This window comes from Ctenopharyngodon idella, chromosome 23 (assembly GCF_019924925.1).
Source record: "Ctenopharyngodon idella isolate HZGC_01 chromosome 23, HZGC01, whole genome shotgun sequence".
In the NCBI taxonomy this organism is placed as follows: domain Eukaryota; kingdom Metazoa; phylum Chordata; class Actinopteri; order Cypriniformes; family Xenocyprididae; genus Ctenopharyngodon; species Ctenopharyngodon idella.
Genome location: NC_067242.1, coordinates 8,963,670 through 8,985,007, shown reverse-complemented (window position 1 = coordinate 8,985,007; position 21,338 = coordinate 8,963,670). Strand labels below are relative to the sequence as shown.

The following is a 21,338-nucleotide window of genomic DNA, read 5'->3' as shown; positions in this document are numbered from 1 at the left end:
TTAACCTTTCTTTTGATAAAACACCACTATTGAAACTATAACTGGGTTATTGCTGTAAAACGGTTTATTGCCGACTCCGCCGGTCACAGCGGATGGGGATCTCAACAAGTGTACTTATCACCATCATAATGGCCAGACCGTCGGGCCGCAACAAAGGCTATTCATTTCTGACAGACCCTGGTGCAACAGCAGCACAAAGTGCTTAATTTTTTAAGATCCAGACTAAATTACTGAAAAAAATACACCGGAAATAACGGTGGAACTGTATTTGACAAATGCAACTGCACATTAAAACACACTGGCTGCGTCTGAAAGCTTAGTCCTGTCAGGAAATTACTTTTGCAGGCGGCGTTTGCGCACAAAGGTACCTCCCAAAACAGATTTCAGACAGACTTCTGAGGCAGCATAACAGTTTCATTGTGTTTTTGTTCATGAGTTTTGGTTTCCTTGGTTACTCTTTATAGCTAATTATTTTGTTCACCTGTCGCCCATTTACTTTACTTGTTAACTCTGTGTGTATATATACTCCCTGTTCTGTTCAATTCCTTGTCAGTTCTTGTCTTAAAGGGATAGTTCACACAAAAATAAAAATTCTGTTATTTACTCACCCTCATGTTGTTCCAAACCTGCAAGAGTTTTGTTCATTTTTAGAACACAAATGAAGACATTTTTAATGAAATTTGAGCGATTTCTGTCCCTCCATTGACAGTCTACGCAACTACAACTTCATGGTAGTTCATGAAGTGATCGTAAAACTAATCCATATGTACTGAGCGGTTTAGCTCAAATTTTCTGAAGAGACTCGATCGCTTTATATGATGAACAGATTGAATTTATTCACATATAAACATTCATCAACTCACACATCAGTTGTGGTAAACGGAAGCTCAAGCATGTTTGATTGACGCGTGAGAACCAATGAGGTTCATTCTCATGTTACGCATCATGTTTGAATAGACAGAGCTTGGTTATAGTGAATATTTAATTACTATACTAATTTCCCCCTAGAGAATGGCATCAAAAGTGAAAAAAGTAGGTAAAAAACGTACATTTACACACTTTTAATTGACCACCAATCGCGACTTTCAGACGCCATTTTTATTTGTTAGCTCAACTGTCACGGAATGGGACACACGGGATTGTGGGATATCATAGGCAGAGAAGGACACATCCATGCTGCCTTCAAAAATCAATCGATTGAAGGTATCTCAGAAGACAGGGAGTGAAGTTAACACTGGATTCAGACGTGCCTTGTTGCCTTTCTGCCTCCATATGCCACCTACGGAAGCAGCATTTTTCACCTTTCGGATGCAGCTACTGTAATATAAACATTGCCGGCATAAGGCGTTGCGGAATGTAACCATTTGCAGTTAATATTTCCTTTAGGAATGAATCTAATATTCCCATGCACAAACACCCGCACACACATACACTCAGAAACAAGAAGTCAAACGGTTCGCTCGCCACGCCGCTGTCTGTGACGCTGATGCCCTATGAAGGTCGATGTTTTTTCGCTGGGTTTCTCTCAAGCAGGTGAGTGAACACGTTCCCATGAGATGTAAGCCAGAAAACCACAATTTATCTGTGTATTTCACAGCCAAGACACGGAGAGAGCAAACACGCTCACACTGCTCAGGGCACCGGGCATTTCCACTGCCTGGAGACGAGGCAAAAGCACACTGCTGTGTCACGGTACTAACTGATTTTCAACCGTAGTGTTTGTTCAAATAACACGGTTGTTTTCTATATGATATTATGCATAAAATGAGCTTATATTGGCTAAATTATATAGCTAGATGTATTCAAATTGGTTTATTTCAGTATACAACAAATGCAATAAATGATTCAAAGCTTACATTTGCTATTAGAGAGTCTCACAGCAAAGCAAGTAATGCATTTTTTTACCCTGCACGTCTAAACAAATGCATAACAAAAGTACTAAATATATATGAAAAGATATGACTGCACACTCAACTTGCAAATAGTTTATTTTTGCCGAAACGCTGGTAAATAAACTATTTGCAAGTTTAGTGTGCAGTCATATCTTTTCATATATATTTGGACCTATCCCTCCTGACTGGCACCTCAGACGGTAGTGCGTTTGTTTCTTCTTCTAACAAAAGTACTACCATGGATACCATGTTATTGTTTAAGTCATGAAAATATAATATGCAAAATTTTCATATTGTGTATATGTATATACTGTGTATATCAATCAGATGAAGATAATCAGATGCAATTCTCCTTGCATCTTAATCATTGTGCAAGTTTGTAGCCACATTCTATACAAGTCTATTAAATGTCAAAAGATCTATAAATATAATACACTGCCTGGGCCAAAAAAGTTGCTGTTTGGATTTAAATAGGCAAATACTTAAGAGTCTATGACTAGATCATTATTGCAGTGATTATTATGTTTTCAGCATGTTATATGTTTGGGAACAGTTCTTTTAACCCTAATTATTGGAGTGTGTAGCTTTTCATTTCTTAAACAACCATGTATGAAGACGTATCATGGCCATTTTACAGGATGACAAAGCCAAGATATATCAGGCTCAAATTGTGAAAGAATGGTTTGGAGGGAGCATGAAGAATCATTTTCACACATGAATTGGCACCTCTGAGTCCAGAATTAAATTCATTGAAAGTCTTTGGGATGTGCTGGAGGAGACTTTACAGAGTGCTCACCTCTTGCATTGTCAATACAAGATCGTTGCGTTAGTTAAGCTTTTTCATAAGCTGAGTACGGAAGGTGTAGGACATAGTGTAAGCGTTTTGAACTGCGAGAGGCATTACGCTTTCTTCCTAAGTTGAATACGCGGTCTGGCAGAAGCTAGATATTTTACTTTATAACTTGTTAAATATGGATATTTTTCTTACACAAATGCATCGATTCACTTCAAAAGGACTTTATTAACCCCCCGGAGCCATGTGGAGTACGTTTATGATGGATGGGTGCACTTTCTTGAGCTTCATACTCGTTGTATCCCGTTCACTGCCATTATAAAGATCGAATGCGTCAGGAAATGTATTAATATAACTCTGATTGTGTTCATCAGAAAGAAGAAAGTCATATACACCTAGGATGGATTGAGGGTGAGTAAAGCTTGGGATAATTTTCATTTTAAAGTGAACTAATCCTTTAAAGGCACAGTATGTAAGTTTTCTCCACTAGAGGTTGCTTATTCAAAACAAAGGCGTAGCTTGATGACGTCTTGATTTTGCAGAATCATGGGATGTGTTGTCTTCACCGCACAGCCAGGGGAAAACAATCCGACAGGACAGAAATCATGTTCATGGATGAGATTATTAATGTTACTGTAGTATGAAGCAGAACAGGATCGCTGAAGCGATTTCTAATAAGAGACGAGCGCCAAACACGGCTCGACAGCAGCGGAGCTGCTATTATGCCACAGTCGCACACTTCCTCTACTTCCAGTCATGCGTATGTGGGGTAAAGCAGCGCTGTTTATCATATTAGATACACTTGTGTGTTGAAAATTGTTATAAACTAATCTGCGTTTGCTCAGAGGCTTCTATTAGACACTTGTTGCACACTGCAGTAAGCTAGATCGATATTAGGCATGGTAAAACATGCTGTAAATCAAAAAAATTAGATTTTTAGTGTTTTGAGCTATATAACAATGATTAGTTTTCTGTCAATGAATGTATCCAAACAGTTGCTCACCTGTCTAATAAAACACATAATATATTAAAGCGTCTTTGATGTTTTCATGGTTTCTACAAAATAAAACCAGAAAACGAGGCTAACGCGGGTATGATGTCATTGATAGGCAACGAACTGACACGGCCCGTGTCCTGGTTAAAATTGCTTATTTCTCTGGATTTAAACATTCTTGGAAACATTTGGTATAATGTTAGTACACAAGTCAACAAAATATATAACACTGTTCTAGTGGTTTTTGGATATTTAAATCCAAAAATCTTACATATTGTGCCTTTAACCGAGATCTCAATAAGTCTCTTGCTATGAAAGAGCAACCTGAACTCTGAAAATAATCCAGTTAGTATCTCCTTGGTCTATGAATCCAATAACACAGTAAGATTTCCAGGCGAAATAAACACATTTGAGGATCTCGCCTCAAACTTTACAGCTTGAAATAATGTCCAGATAGAAATGTCACACTGACTCAGATTTGTTAGGCCTGATCAAGTGTTTCTCAGCTTTCTGGACACTGTTGCACTGTTGAACACGCTTAAGGCGAGCAATGCAAAGGTCATTCCAGAGAGTCTGGGCATGACGTTACGCTTGATTAAAGTTTCATCCCAGCTTCATCCTTTCACATTATCCTGCTCTGACATCTCATTGCCAAAAGCAACCTTGCTCTGCCCGCTGGGCGGGTCTCTGTTTAGCCCTCATTAGTTAATACACCAGCGAGACCCGCTGGCCTACATCACCACACCAAACCACATCTACTTATAGTGGCAACAATGCAAATGAGGCTCTGTAAATTAGCGAATGGCAGATTTATAGACTCAAGTCCTGACCTCTCTCTCTATGACGGATGACTTTCAGCAAGGCAGTGTTTGAAAGTACAGAGAAGGTGCCAGAAGAAACCTAATGGACACATGAGACTCATTACACCAACAAAGATGGGTAATTACTGCTGCTGTCAAGAAGCAGACAGCAGACCGAGCCGTATAGTTATTCAAGACCAAGACAAAGTTTGGTTTGTTTATGAGTTAGCAGTCTCTCTGCTCAATTGTCAGCGAGACCATTCCATTAAAAACAGAATAAATTAGCTGTGTTGACAAGAGACTAACTGGCACATATTAGTAAACATGATGAGCGCCGCTGAGGCGGATAACTCGCACTTCTGAGGACAATCAAGATGAATATTTATATGCATAGACCTAATTTTGTTATGGATGCAACAACTGACACAGAATTGAGAATTTGAACTCTTATAGAAACACTAGCAAAAAAGTAAGTTTTTAAACATGCATATCGTAGTAACATCATGAAATTTTAATATGTAATCATTCATTGGGTTGCACGAGGAATCGTAAACTCTCCCAATGTAAACAAACACAGCCATGCCTTTGGTAATAATCACTTACCGATCTTATCAATGATGAAACATTCATTATAAAAGATAAAAATAAGAGATATAACAGTCCAAAAAGCACCAGGACTTATCACTGTTTGTCATTCCAGTTGTCTGTCTTTGTTTCAGACAGACTGTCGCTGTGCATTAGTGGTGGAGAGTCTTCAGTGACTATTACATATTTATGCCAGTAGGTGTTGACAAGTGAGTGAATCATTTGAATCATTCATTCAACCGTTTTGTTCAAATTACTGATTCATTCAGGAACAAATCAGGGCTGCGTTTCCCAAAATGTGTGAGCTAAGTTGATCGTAGACAACATTGTTGGCTCACGATGCTTTTGAGAAATGCAGGTCTTTATGAGTGAGTCATTGAACCATTCACTTAACCGATTTGTTTTAAAATGCTGCAATTTATTCAGCGTTTTATTCAGATTCGAAACAAGTGACTGTCTTTATGAGTGAGTCACTAAATAATTCACTTAACCAATTTATCCAAAATCAGTGTTATTTTTGGTATTATTTATAAACTAGTTTTAATTAATATTTTACATTAGCATTCATTTTTCAGTTATTTTAATTTTTGTTTAATTATTAATAATTTTTATGTGCTTCTGTCAATTGTATAATATTGTTTGTTTGAAATATTACAACTTAGGTTAAAAAAATAATTATTTTAGTTTTAATTCAGTTTATTTCCAGTTGCTTCAACTTAAACTTATTTCTGTTGGTTGCCAAAGTAAACATTTCTCTTTTTGTTTAGTTTAAGTTTTTCATCTAATATGTAGATTTATTTATATATTATTTTATATTATTGCAATTAATACAAATTTTAGACAATAATAGTCATCAAATCATTCAAGCAAATGATTCGATCAAAACTGCTGATTCATTCACTCATTGTAGATCTGCTTTACTACCTGAAATGGTGTAAGCTACTGTAAATAATTTATGTAAAGTTTTAATTTAAAATATATTATTTTATATACAGTATTTCCATTCATATTTAGATTGACATACTTCCTACTTTTTGTTTATTGCATTTTTTTTTTAAAAACTGACTGAAACAATGAACACTCTAAATTTCATGTAATTGTGTTCAAATTTTTAAATAAAATTTCTACTGAAATAAATTTTTATTAAGAGATCTCATTTGTGACTGTTCTTTCCTGCAGGATGGTATTACGATCTGATACATCACTGTACCGTGGTATTTCTTCATAAATGAAGCAAACATACTTGTGTGTTACAGAATACAAATCAAGCCATTTGTGATCTGAATTGTGATTCTCAGGAAACAATAATTTGCAAATAATATACTATAATCTACAGCAGTCATTGTGGATGTGACAGGTTCCATGGCACTAAAGAAATTCAGAGATAGAAATTAGTTCACATTTCAGGTCCAGTGAACAGAGGCTGAAAAAACTCAATGACGCTTGTTGCTAAAAACTGCTGCGCTGCCCTTGAATGCTGTACTTAACCCTCTGCTGCTCGATAGACGCTGAACTTAGCATCCATGCAGTTGTGAATGAGAAAGCAAAGACAGTTTATTATTCATGACCCATTCATTTATATTCTAACCACCTGGTCACTCAATCTGACTGCACTGGAACTCCACACGGACGATGCTAAGCTTAATGACGATGGAAACCGGGAACGGCGCCTCATTCTAAACCCAATCACGTCTCTAAAGGTGCTGCATCATTTCGAGGCATTCCAAGGGGCGGTACTGTGTTTGTGGAAACTCCCATTTTCAAGCCAATAAAATTTAAAGATCAGAAATCAGTTAAACAACCACACAGCATGACAAAACAGGGTCTATTCTAGCAACCAAGCAGTATAAACATGAACTATCAGCCAAGAAACAAGGATCATTTGGCAACAAAAGGCTGAGCTTATTATTGTGTGCGCTTGACAAGATTGAATTAGCATGACTGCTTGAAGCTATTGTTCATTTTTGACTTTGACTATCCTTGCATGCTGGCAAACACATTACACGTTCTGAAACAACCATATGGTCCATGACAATCTGCATCCAAATAAAGAAACACACATTGTAACACACTTAACGGCTCAGTGAAAGTGTAGACACATGCAGAGTTTGATGAATATTTCAGAAAAAAAAATCTCAAGAAAGACTTCTACAGTTCTGCATGTATTTTTCTCCATCATATTCCAACATTATTCTAGAGGAGAGCAGGGTAAGATCAGATGTGTCACTTTTTACTTAAAGGGTTAGTTCACCCAAAAATGAAATTCTGTCATTAATTACTCACCCTCATGTCATTCCACACCTGTAAGACCTTCATTCATCTTCGGAACACAAATTAAGATATTTTTGATGAAATCCGTGAGTTTTCTGGCCTCCGATAGACTGCGATGTTATTATTACCACATTTAAGGTCCAGAAAAGTAGACATCGTTAAAGAGTCAACGTGACTACAGTGGTTCAACCTTAATGTTATGAAGCGACGAGAATACTTTTTGTGTGCAAAAAAACACAATAAATAATAATAATAATGACGTTGACTATTTTAACGATGTCTTTACTACTTTTCTGTACCTTGAATGTGGTCATTTCGTTGCTTTCTATGGGGGATTAAAAAAAAAAAAACTTGAATTTCATCAAAAATATCTTAATTTGTGTTCTGAAGATGATCGAAGGTCTTACGGGTGTGGAACGACATGAGGGTGAGTGATTAATGACAGAATTTTCATTTTTGGGTGAACTAACCCTTTAAGTTGACCTCTAGTCAAGAAGAAATGCGATAAAATGTATACACTTAATTATATTTCAAGATGTATTCTTTTAACTGCAGAAAGCATCTTTAATAAAGAACCACAGAAATGCAGCTTTTCACAAAAAAAAAAAAGTCATTTTACCCATATAATATTAAAGATTAATTGAAATTCACATTTTTAATTTTAATTGAAGATATATTGGGAAAAAAACACTTTACATTTAGTATAGTCCATTGCATATTCCAATTTTAATGTCTCATTTTAATGCACATTATTCAGATTTGTTTTAATATCCAAATATTATTACTATTTTAATATACAGAATATATTATTGTAGCGAAACAATTGTCAATATTTTGCATTACCATTTGTATGAATATTTGATCACTATTAGTTGAAACTTAGCAAAACTTAGCAAAACCACTTTTTATTATTTATTTAATAATTCATGGCTAACCTTTAGCCAAAAAAGTACAACTTAAACATTGCCAATTCATCAACATGTATCATACATATTTGCAGAATTTGCTGTGAAATAAAATGCATTTTACCTGCAATGCAGAAATGACATGCGACATGCAAAAAAAGCACAAAAACACTTTTCGTAGGTGCATCACTCAATCCACTTTGCACAATTGGCATTTTTCTAAATATATGGCCATTTAATAAAAAATATGCACAGTTTGTCTGATTAATATAGTGACACAGCTTACCCACACACAGACACGTTTTACCCCACTCTTCCTTACTCCACATGGCCAAAAGTAAATGCACATCCAAACACCACACCCATTTGGTGCTTACTGGACATTTAAAGGGTTAGTTCACCCAAAAATGAAAATTATGTCATTAATTACTCACCCTCATGTCATTCCAAACTCGTAAGACCTTCGTTCATCTGCAGAATGCAAATTAAGACATTTTTAATGAAATTCGTGAGCTTTCTGTCCTCCAATAGACTGCAATGAAATTACCACATTCAAGGTCCAGAAAAGTAGTAAAAACATTGTTAAAATAGTCAACGTGACTACAGTGGTTCAACCTTAATGTTATGAAGCGACAAGAATACTTTTTGTGCGCGAAAACAAAACAAAAATAATGACTTTATTTGACAATTTAAAATAGTCTAGTTTAAAATTGAGTATTTTAATGATGTCTTTCTGGACCTTGAATGTGGTAATTATGTTGCTTTCTATGGGGGATAAAAAAAAAAAAAAAAACTCTCGGATTTCATCAAAAATATCTTAATTTGTGTTCCGAAGAAGAACGAAGGTCTTACGGGTTTGTAACGACATGAGGGTGAGTAATTAATGAATTTTCATTTTTGGGTGAACTAACCCTTTAACCCTTTTAGTGAGCTGGTCCTCTCTTTTCTGTTATAACAGATTACACTCTTCAGCTTTCCACTAGATGTTGGAACAAGGATGAAGGGATTTGTGGTTCAAGTCATTTCAGAGGTGTAACTCATGTCTTTATTGAGCACAATTTATGTTAGGAAAAGCTGTTCATTCATTTTTACATACAGTGTTAACATAGTTTAAGCCTTGTTGTGTTTATTCAGAATAATGTTCATGCAAGACATTTTTAATAGACCAGTTGTTATTTTCTATTTAATGAAATTTCTAATGGCAATGTTGCATTAAACTACACACACTATTTATAGTTTAGCCGGAGAGCACCAGCATCAAAGCACACCATTATCATCATATCTCTCTTATACGCACCCCATCATTTTCATTGTTTCTGCGTTCCTTTAAGCTTGTTCCACAGAAATCACTGCTGTTACAAAAGCCTCACCATCTGTCCCATCACATTTTACGAGAAATGTCTGCTGGATACTTCCGCTGGCTAATGGATCAAAAGAGCACTTGTCTGTTACTATTCAGGGTATGCTGGGTAACCTTGAATGCTGCCACCGCTGTGATTGCAAGTGAGACAAAACGATAAACCGCGCACTGCAGGCATGAGCAAAGATTTGCCTGGTGCCTTCCTGCCACTTACAGTGACAAAAGGGTTTTGGGTGGTTCACTTTTAGGAAAGCACTGATGGGTCTGAAGCTGCTACATCCATGAAGAAGAAAGTAGTCAAACAAATCTGACATGCTGTAGCAGATATATCAAACATTAAATATTCATTTAAGGTATATGTATATTTATAGCATGTCTCAAGGTAGAATATAATCTTAAGAAATCATGTCTACACTCTTAAAAATAAAGATTTCAAGGGGGTTTTCACAGTGATGCCATAGCAGAACCATTTTGGGTTTCCAAAAGAAGCTTTCAGCCAACAGTTCTTAAAAGATAATTTTTTTCCCTCAATCTGAAGATCTAAAGAATTCTATATATGGTTCTATCTAGAAAAGGGTTCTATCCAGGGCCGTGACCACCAAAGACATTGAGGGGGTCAAGATATCGATGCTTTTGTACTCCATTATGCACAGTTCTGTTTATTAGGATGACAAAAAAACTTTCAAAAGTTAAATTTTTAGGCTGGTCTGCCTCAGCGGTCTAACAGCGCTCATCACTGTCAGGATAAGTGAGCTGGCCAATCAAATCAAAGAAGGCGTGGCTTACTGTTCACAGAAGACGAGTGTGAATTCGAATGCGACCCTTTCGTTTTAGCAGTGAAAGAGTATGTGGCGAGTAAGTAGCTAAACATTTAATATTTGACAACTGTTTTAGGATTGAAATATTCAGAAGTGATGCAAAATACTCAACATTTTTATGAAATTTCACCGTTTTGAATATAAAAAAGCTATTATTTGATTAAGAAGATAAGCGTCTGGGTCCAAAGTTGCCCTGACACACCAAACCGACGCTTGACACCCAAAGGCCAAGACACCCGAAGGTAAGAAGAAATGCCTTTCCGTACCAGCAGGTGGCAGTAGCTGAACAGCCAATCAGAATGATCAGATGGGCCGACTGACTCAACCGAACGCACGAGCGCTCTCCAGTACTCTTCTTCGTCAGCATTTGAGCGTGCAGTTAAAAACTAGCCAAGAGCGCCATCTGCTGTTAAAACTAAGCTCAGAATCGATTCAAGAGGGAAATATCAGGATTGATCCAGATTCATTGTATCGATCGAGAATCGATGTATCGTCCCAGCCCTATCTGCAAATAGTTTAAATTAGTTTAAACTTTTACTGTTCTTATTTCTTTTTCGTTATTCCCTTAAATCCCTTTTAATTATTTAATTCCTTTCAATAAAAGATAAAAAATGGTTCCCCCAGGAAAAAAATGGTCTCCCCCCCCCCAATGTTCAAGGCTGCGTTTCACTCCAAATTTTTATGCCCTTCACTCGCAAACTTCTCTCCGTCTCGTCATTGCTTACATTGCACAAGTGCCCACTACTGGCGGAACTTGTGCATAAGGTTTAATTGAAACGCACTATGCCCTTGATCACTTGGAATTCACTATGGAGCTTGGCAGCTTTTACTTATGAATTTGTTTTATGCACCATTTAATGTGCATATAAGCTGTTGGAGAAAATATATAAAATCCTATAGGTATATGAGCTGTTGGAGAAAAATAAAATTACACAAACGGAAAATAAAATATCAATAGTATAAACTTAGACTGTGAATTCATATAAGGTAGCTACAAGTATTTTGCAATTAAATCTCAACATAATTAATATTATACACTATTATGCGATTCATTCTCAAAATAATACACTACAGCTGAACACAATATGCTGTGACGTCACAATGGCCCTCTCCCAAATGGCACCCTAAACCCTCATGGTCTTCCTCTGAGTCCGCACTTTCACGACGTAATGCCGCTTTGGCTGCCGGGTAAAGTTCTCTGCGTAGCTCAGCGGAAGTGCGCATCGAGGGCGCATAGTAGCCGCAAAGGGGGCGCTCACGAGCACCCTTCTTTAAAGGAACACTCCACTTTTTTTGAAAATAGGCACATTTTCCAACTCCCCTAGAGTTAAACAATTAAGTTACCGTTTTCGAATCCATTCAGCCGATCTCCAGGTCTGGCGGTACCACTTTTAGCATAGCTTAGCATAGTTCATTGAATCTGATTAGAACGATATGGCTAGGAACTATACTCTCATTCCGGCGTAATAATCAAGGAACTTTGCTGCCGTACCATGGGTGCAGCAGGCGCAATGATATTACGCAGCGTCTCTCACAAATGTCTCCTTGGTTGCAAGGCACGTTCCCTGTGCAAACAGGGGGTCACAGCCACTGTGTAATATCATTGCGCCTGCTGCACCCATGGTACGGCAGCAAAGTTCCTTGATTATTACGCCGGAATGAGAGTATAGTTCCTAGCCATATCGGCCTAGAAAATCACAACTTTTCATTTTCCGTCGGTATTAGTACTTGATGTAACTACAGAAGAGTCAAGTTTTAAATAGGAAAAATATCGAAACTCTTTGGTCATTTTTGAGCGAGATGCTATTGGTCTCATCAGATTCAATGAACTATGCTAAGCTATGCTAAAAGTGGTACCGCCAGACCCGGAGATTGGCTGAATGGATTCGAAAATAGCAAAACTCAACTGTTTAACTCTAGGGCAGTTGGAAAATGAGCCTATTTTCAAAAAAAGTGGAGTGTTCCTTTAAGCTTAAATGACGAATGGGACACCCTATGGTCTTGTGGACACACACTGGCCATTGTAAGTCCACAAGACCGAAAGTGCACATGAAGTGTGCCATTTGGGACAGGGCCAATCAAGTTGAATTGTGGGCTGCTTGAAGTGTACATCGGAGTAGACTCGCTCCCTCTGTCAAAATCGAGGGGACGAGGGTCTGTCCATATAAACTTCCCTTGTCCACTTCACCAAGTGGAACGCACTTCAAAATGGCAGCGGGGATTCCCCCGAGGTGAAGTGCTTAGGGAAGTTCACGAGTGCGTGTCTAAAATTGGAGTGGAACGCAGCCCAAGACATGGTTACGGCCTTGGTTCTATCAATCGTTTCATATATAAAAATCGTTTTAGGGGTTCCCATCGTGGGATCATTTTAGGACTTTAGTTTGAATTAATTAATTTTGTTTCAATTAATTTTTAATGTAATTACATTTTATGAATTAAACATCTTGTATGCTTTGTCACTAGAAAAAAATGAAAATCTGTTAAACATGAAAGTATTATGCAATCATTTAAGACATTTATCCTTATATAGAACCTTTTTGGCATAAAGCATTCTTTAAAATTGAGTAAAGAACCCTAGGGTTCTATATAGATTCCAACTGAACCTTTTTTTAAAGAGTGCACTATAAAGAACCTTTTGTGGAATGAAAAGATTCCATGAATTCTAAAGGTACTTCATGGAACCAAAGATGCCCATAAATAACCTTTAATTTTTAGAGTGTATGAATGTTTATAAAGGCATAAACTACCTCTTATTCTGTGCACACACAGACACAAAAAAAATCTCTTGACAAGACAAATTCTCGCCTCTCTAATTATCTGTCTGCATATATTTTTCTGGGTGGGTTGATCACTAACTTAGAATTTTGCTAACTTGCTGTTTTATAGCACTATAGCTTACAATAAAACACGAGAAAAGTGTTAACTTAAGAAAGATGTCTTTTTAGGTATGGGAAAGCCACAAGACATTCAGCAGCTGTCTGCAGGTCACATTCAGGTTGAGTCAACAACGCACATAACACATTCACTCCTCCCTCGGCACAGGGAACCATTATCACTATATTTAAACAGTGTTTCGTGTTAATGAGGCACTATAGGGTGTATGTGCGTAATGAGCAATCTGTCACAGATCACGCTGGCAAAACATTATGATAATGCTGGCCTGTTCATGTTGAAGAATGCAGAAGGCTCTAGTTACTTTGCTTAGTGGAGTGAGAGAAATGGGATATTGATATAATGAATATGAATGTGAACACTAGTCCCACATGCAACACAACCACAGATGGGTTACAACGAAAAAGATGACAGCTGACCGTCTGACACTTGGACACTTGTGGTGCTAAGTCAATTCAGTTTTACGTCTACAGCGCTTTAGGCATATTGTTTCAAAGCAGCTTTACAAAAAATCAACTTGGGAGATGTTTGCATGCCAAATATTAATCATATTTACATGTTTATCTGAATGAATTATTCAATCACATTAAACTGAGGACAAATTGGGTGCTTGAGGGTATGAAACCCTTAATTAAAAATGATGGGCATCCCTAAAGACTCATCTTTGAAGGGCTGCCAGCAGAAGAACAATTTGATAGACATTAGCATAAGGATGAGAACAAGGTGGTTTATTGCACCTGATGTGAATGGAAGATCTGACACAGCAAAATGTGCATAAGAAGGCTGTTCTGTGCTCTAATGCAGCATCAGAGGCTTATGCTCTCAACTTTAGGCAACAAAGCCTCATTTTTTAGATCAACTGGATGGGTGGTCAGTGAGATTCTGAAAGGGATTTCACTCCACAGTTGTCCACTCTATAATTAGATGCATTTGAAAGGTGACTATGGTTAGAGACACTGTGAAGGTCTTTCAAAAGCATATCAAATACAAATGTAAATTGTAATGGATTTAAATGGAAACACACAGCCACTAAGAAAGCACTGCTAGTTTAAAAACCTTACCTGATATTCAACTAACAGGTGGTAATTTGCAATTGGTTCCACTACTCAAGTTCATAATTCTTCCATCCCTCTTGCATTTGTCATCAATGTCTATGGGAAAATGAGTGTTCAGCCTCCAGATCATAACGACCACTAATGCACAGTCTCCATCCGCAACCGCTTGGCAAAATCCTCCAAAGCGAGTCCTTTAAACTTGCTCTTAGTTTATATTCCCACAACAGGCGAGACACATCTGCCGTCTTGTTCTCCAGCATCCTCCGCAATCTGAGCCATGCAGCTTTCCATCTAAATATCTCCTGCTGTCGCTAGGCATCCTGAGCAATAATAATGACCGGCTGAAAACCACAAGTAACGATGTCCGATTCGCGAACGAGCCGTTCTTTGAACTGGCTCTTTTGAATGATTCGATCGAGCCGATTCGAAAACGTTTGTAAGTCAAATCACTCGCATTTGGGAGAACTTTCTGTGTTCAAAATGAAACGCCACTGCATACTGCTTGTACACTGCATACTATTTTTACTATTTTAGTAGTATGCAGTCTGCAATAATAAACATTTCAAACAGTAGTAACATTACCTCATTATGTTGCATGATTGTACCCATTTTCAGTGGAAATAATATGGTTTTTCTGCCTTTTTAATTGAAATTTGTGTAAAAGCAGGCAGTCTGATCAAACTGAGAGATATTACTTACAGTTCATTCGTCACCCTAAAAATCAAAGAGTGTACTGGGATACATGCCAATCTGTGCGAAACATACTGTGTAGAAATTGTAGTATGGTAGTATATTTTGCTAAACCTAGGCTAAGTTTGGAATAGCATGCTAGCCTACCAGTCTTCTTGCTATTGTTTCACAATGTAACATACATACTGTGTAGAATGTAGTGTACATAATATACTGTGCAGTATGCAGTAAAGTAGGCTAGTCTTGCACTCCAATATAGAACTAGGCTATGTTTTGAATTAAACTGAGGTGAATGCGATGAACATTACAATATAAGCTAAATCTAACCTAAACATCTGTTTATCTTTCTATAAACCAAAATGTAACATAAAACCCCATGTAGGGAGATTCGCAAACATTTGTGAGCCATGATTCAATCGAATTTGCGACTTTGTGTTTTGAACCGATTCATTTGAAGAGAACCGTTCGAACGAGCCGATTCCCTAACCGAACGTGCCTATGCTAATCACAAGCGCTTTTTCCCCGTCTCTCTCTTTCCCCCCCCTTATTCCTTCATTGTTCACCGACGCTAAACATCTGTCCGTTTTAGTATTAATATAATATCAGGACATTTATAACGATAAATCAAAGCTGAGGGTAACACGACGCGGTGCACATAAGCACGAGAGGATGCCACTTTAAGGCTCCATCATGTGCGTGATTCTCAATGCGGTATTATTTGGTGAAGGAGGCAGAGGAACCCACGGGCTGTGCGAGAACATTCCCCTCAAAGCTTTACATAACCAACGATGTTTTTACACAACATTATAAATTAGCTAACACGGGCACGTGCTTGAGTGTTGCTAGTTAGACTACTGTAATGACTCGTTATGATTTGAAAGAAATGATGAGCCGTTGCATACTGTTTTACTTAGTAGTCGATAATGCATGTTCTCTATCTGCTTTGGCTCTTGTTACGCTGCATTTTTGTATATCATTGACATGCAAATGATAAAGGGGAATTATATAAATTTTGCCACACAAGTATTGACACTTTCTTTTAACTGGATTCTCTTGATTTTCAGTAGCTACACAGAGTAGGCCTATAGTGGTTAAAGATCTAGTCTGATAACGAAAAGGTTACAATTTTGACTCCCACAATGGGTTATCCATGAGTGATCACCATTGTGCCTTTGAGCAAGCCACTTAACCTCAGGTTGCTCCAGGGAGACTGTCTATGTAATAAGTACCGTAAGTCGCTTTAGATAAAAACTGCAAAAATGACTTGCTCATACAGTCTGCACAGCAGATTAACATTAAAACATATACTGAGTCATCAAACATACTGCTGGATATCTATTCCCATTGCACCTTATGGCCGTTAGATCTCTTGAACAGAGGCTGTGAAGGTCCATACATTCATCCGGCCCCATGCAATTGGAGTCAACAATGCATGTACAAACAGTTGACAAGACTATAGTTGACATAATTGAAAATACAAGTGAAACAAAACTAATGCAATGCATGAAAATATATTTTTTATATAAAATAAGGCATGCAATGCATTGTTTAAATGCAAAAATAATAATAATTTGCAGTGCTTTATACCATCAAACACATAGACACAGAGGAAAAACAGACAAATTTGTTCATGTCATTGAGAACAGAGAAATGAATGCCCTTGCTTTTACGACGCTATGAACAAAGGATACCACCTCCATTTCTGTAATTAGTTTTGGCAGATAAGAAATCTGACTTACAATTAAAATTTCCCCCAGAAGAGGTAGAAAATCTGCTTAGCGTGTGCCTGTTTTAATTACTCAAGACAAGAGGCCCTATTGAGAGGTGCTTCCTTTATATTCACAGCAATGATGTGATGATGGTTATCTGTTATCTCCATTTGATGGTCGTTGATTTTACCTATTCACTTTTCTTACTGATGCTTCTTGAACAGAAAATGAATCCAAATATACAGCTTTCAATCACTTTGGTCTAAGTTGCTTGACTAAAGTATGATGTGTCTTTATGAATTAACTCTGAAAACACTGTTTTCACTGGAACGGCCATCTAAAATCAGCTTTCCATTTATGAATCGTTTCTAGATTGTACTAAATGTAAACAACTCAGAGGTGCGAATGGTTCTATCAGCATAAAAATGTCGTGACTTTACAACACAATGAATATACGGTGACTCCAAATAGCGACTGGACACTCAAGGCACACTTAAAATGTACGGCACTAGATAACAAAATTTGAAACACAATGAGATTCATTATAAGAAAGATAGAGCACAAACACAGCTGAGAGGGAACATGTTATAATGGTACACTAGTCAGGGTATAAAAATGAAAACAGCACTTTTAATGGCTCTAATCAACTGGTTTATTGATTTTATCATTTTAAATACATAATAATTGAACTTTTTCAGAAAAGCCTTGATGATATTTTGAATGTATGTATGTCTATAACAAATTCAGTTTTAGTCTTAATTTAATTCTCCATCCCTTTAATTGTTTATGCATTGAAAAAAATAATAATTACACAATACCAAATTACCTTGACCACACGGTCACTGACCAATCATGCTATATTAGAAGTAGTCGAGTGAACACAAGAGGGCGCTAGTGAACTGCATGTAATCCAGACATGCTTGAATCATAGACCGTAAAAAAAGAACGTGTATGTTGAATTTTATTCAACTTTAACTCTAAATCCATAGCTAAATGTAGCCTATATGATGTATATTTTTTAAAACATATTTTTGAACTGTTTGATTTAAAAAATATGGGTGGTGACAAAATGAACACTTTCACTTAATGTCTAGTAAAATTAAACGCCACCAACATAAAGACTATAATTTTTTTTAGTGTTCACAAATCATTTGATGACAAAATCTAAATTCCCTTTGAGGAATTGTTATTTTAAAGTCATCTCCTGATTCAAACATTTAGTAATAACGGCTTTTCAACAATCTGTGTGCTTTAACCATCTGTGACAAGTCTGAACATTACTTCACCTCCATAGACATCTCTAGCCTGAACACCTGTCTTCCTTTCCTTGGCCACGCCCCCTAAAGTCACGCCTCTATTTTGATTGGCGCGGCGTTTATGAATATGCACATGTCAAACGCTCGGCCCCTCCCTTTGCACCTGATTGGAAGTATTTACTTGTTTTTTTGCACTGAGGTGCTGGAGTGTTAGAGCAGCTCTGCGCTGGAAGATGAAGCCCTGCTGGACCGAGCAATAAGGATTACAGTGATTTGACTTTATAAAAGAGAAGAAAGGACCATTATATCTGCCAGCCAACTTTATAAGTATTTCAGGATGCCGCGTTCATTCCTAGTAAAGAAGCATTTCAATGCAGCCAAGAAACCGAATTATAGTGAACTGGAGAGTCCAACAGGTTTGTGATTTGACGATTCTAACTCCCTAACAGTTAGTTAAACTTTTTTAGTGTCTTGCAACTCTTTGTTAAATGTATGGCACTTAACACTAAAAAGTTTTGTTTATTGAATCAAACCATTGCCAGTTTTTTCCTTGAAGTTTGTGTTTGTACATGAAGACTACATATCTAAATGGAATAATTGATCCTAATGGCACCAGTTCCTACTGGAAAAATAGCAATTTTATCCGTTCGGCTCTCATTATGATTCAAAATATCTCATTTAGAAGTCCAGTACACATCCTTTAGGACTGTTTTTGTCGAAGGATAGCCAGATATTATTATTGTTTCTAACTGTAACCCCATATAAAGTTACTTAAATGGGTAGTTGGTGTATAACATTAGTGTTTACCTTCAAATGTATATGAATGTTCAAGGGAAAGTGTATCTTTGGTCCTGTAACTGGTTACCATTTTAAATGATTCTGCAGTGTAACTTTTTATAAGTGTAAATATTCTATGCATTTTCTCAATGAAGATGGCCATAAATGATAATTTATGGAATATAGAATGTCACTTGTCAAGTTTATCTGGTCGAGTGAACTAATGTGATTGTATTTCCCCTTTTATTGCAGTGTTTATTTCCCCATATGTCTTAAAAACCCTCCCGGTGCCTGTTATACCTCAACCTGAAGTGTTAAGCCCGGTGGCGTACAACCCCATAACAGTGTGGACTACCAGCAGCCTGCCCCTGTCCCCTCTGCCCAGCGACCTGTCTCCCATCTCCGGATACCCTTCGTCCCTCTCCGACACGTCCTCTAATAAAGACCACAGCGGTTCGGAGAGCCCCAGGAGCGATGAAGACGAGCGGATACAGTCGACTAAACTGTCAGACGCTGAGAAGTTTCAGTGCAGTTTGTGTAACAAGTCCTACAGCACATATTCCGGACTCATGAAACACAAGCAGCTGCACTGCGACGCACAGACCAGGAAGTCGTTCAGCTGCAAGTACTGCGAGAAGGAATATGTGAGTCTAGGGGCCCTAAAGATGCACATAAGGACACACACACTGCCGTGCGTTTGCAAAATGTGTGGGAAAGCTTTCTCCAGACCTTGGTTGCTGCAAGGACACATTAGGACACATACAGGTGAGAAGATCACACAGTTGCGTTTATTTGATGCTATTGAAACACTTTGTGCATATGCATGTGGAAATGCACAGAATTTAGATTGATTGCTTCCAAATATTATGTTGGCAGCATTGCATGATGCAGCAGTACTTTAATGTGGACTGACGTGAATTTTTTTTTTTGTTCATTAGGTGAGAAACCTTTTTCATGCCCACACTGCAGTCGTGCATTTGCGGACCGGTCGAACCTCCGAGCTCACCTGCAGACTCACTCGGATGTGAAGAAATACCAGTGCAAAAACTGCTCCAAAACCTTCTCTCGCATGTCGCTGCTGCACAAACATGAGGAATCTGGCTGTTGCATTGCACACTGAGAGAGAACCACACACGCACACACAAGTGCCTCCAATTGTGAATGCTGATCTTGGACCTGCTCTTCCTGTCAGTATACTCGTGATGAACTGGATACGGAGCGCCAAATGCATCCCTGACAATTTAAAAATGCATCGCCCCAGGGTCTGAATGAATAAAGTGTTTGTGGAGTCACTTAAAGATCAGGTTCCACCCAAGACGCTTCACGCTAACAAATAAAACTGACCCAAAACAGCCTTTTCCGCTTTGAGTTTGGTTCCCGGAGAACCTTCAACACCCTCAGAAAGGAAAAGGCACAAAAGAAAAGACTGTTTGCCAGATCCCTGGTGGTCTTAACTCACTGACTAAGAAGCCTTTTCATTTCAGTGCAAACGCAGATTCATTCAACATGTCATGCGCCTGTCATGTGCCTTCCATTTTAACAGTATTTGCCCTGTCCGGGTTGGGTTGGGTTGATGTGTACTGTACATTTGTTTACGGATATGTACTATTTGGGAGGTTTTAAATGTGTAGCCTCTCTAATAAGCAATAATTTAGACCGGTTTACATCTTAAATGGGTAAGACGGACACTTTTTTTGTTTATCGTTTTTCTTTTCTGAGGTAATCGGTCAGATATTTCAAACCGTAGATGAGCTTGAGACCAAAGGAATAATTAACGCCATGTTTTTAAATGGGGAACAAGTGCAAAATGATGTTTTCTTGAATTAAAAGTATTTAAACTGTTGTGCGGTCAAAACACAACAGCAATTAACCAGCACTCAAGACATGCAATACTTTGCCATGTGCCTTTTTTCATCAGGAACTTCAGAGATTTTGCCATGTAATTGTTTATTTGAATGTATATGACACTGATATGATTGTACTTTGTATTGCAAAGTGTAAATGAATGGTATGATTTTGTACAAAAAATAAAATTTACACTTTTTTTGAATAACTCTTCATCTTTTTGGCATCTTTTTACTCACCCTCATGTCATTACAAACCTGTATGACTTTTCTTTCTCCTGTGGAAAGAAGCTATTTCGAAAAATGTTTCTTTAAGAAAAACTGTTGTCTATGCAATGAAAGTCAATGGGGTCCAAAAGAACACTATTTTCATTTTTGGGTGAACTATCCTTTTAAGCTTTTAACAGCTGCATTGAATAACAATTAGCCTAATGTTTACATTTACATAGGGTTTATAATGGTATGCAAATGGGAAGGCCCTTAACGGCACATTAACAGGAACATTTCTTACAGAAATCTCTGGAAAAGTGCTTCACTGCAATGTGTGCTGTTTTTTTTTATCTGCATTAACAATTAAAGTTTAGAAAAACATGGTTGTGGAGGATGTAAAGAGCTGGTTTATTATCTGTTCCTGAATTTAGAATATGGTTTGACTCTTTCCCACAGTTAACTTACATCGTGGGAGTTCATCAAAGTG

General features: G+C 37.5%; 2 protein-coding genes across 9 annotated transcripts in view; one reads left to right on the top strand and one right to left on the bottom strand.

Annotated features, from left to right (window-relative positions):
- Nucleotides 1-14,733, bottom strand: part of sntg1 (syntrophin, gamma 1) — a 50,489-nt gene extending 35,756 nt beyond the window's left edge. For 7 of the 8 annotated variants that reach the window (XM_051882671.1, XM_051882669.1, XM_051882667.1 and 4 more), the window contains exon 1: nt 14,372-14,733. The gene's annotated coding sequence lies outside the window, so the exon portion shown is untranslated. Of the gene's footprint in view, nt 1-8,674; nt 8,712-14,371 lie in introns of all 8 variants that reach the window. The other variant, XM_051882668.1, reaches the window with a different exon arrangement.
- A 3,474-nt stretch (nt 14,734-18,207) lies between these two features.
- Nucleotides 18,208-20,850, top strand: snai2 (snail family zinc finger 2). The gene is made up of 3 exons (XM_051882610.1): nt 18,208-18,436; nt 19,050-19,562; nt 19,736-20,850. Exons 1-3 carry the CDS (start codon nt 18,358-18,360, stop codon nt 19,915-19,917), a joined length of 774 nt encoding a protein of 257 aa, XP_051738570.1. The 5' UTR covers nt 18,208-18,357; the 3' UTR covers nt 19,918-20,850.
- The last annotated feature ends 488 nt before the right edge of the window (nt 20,851-21,338 follow it).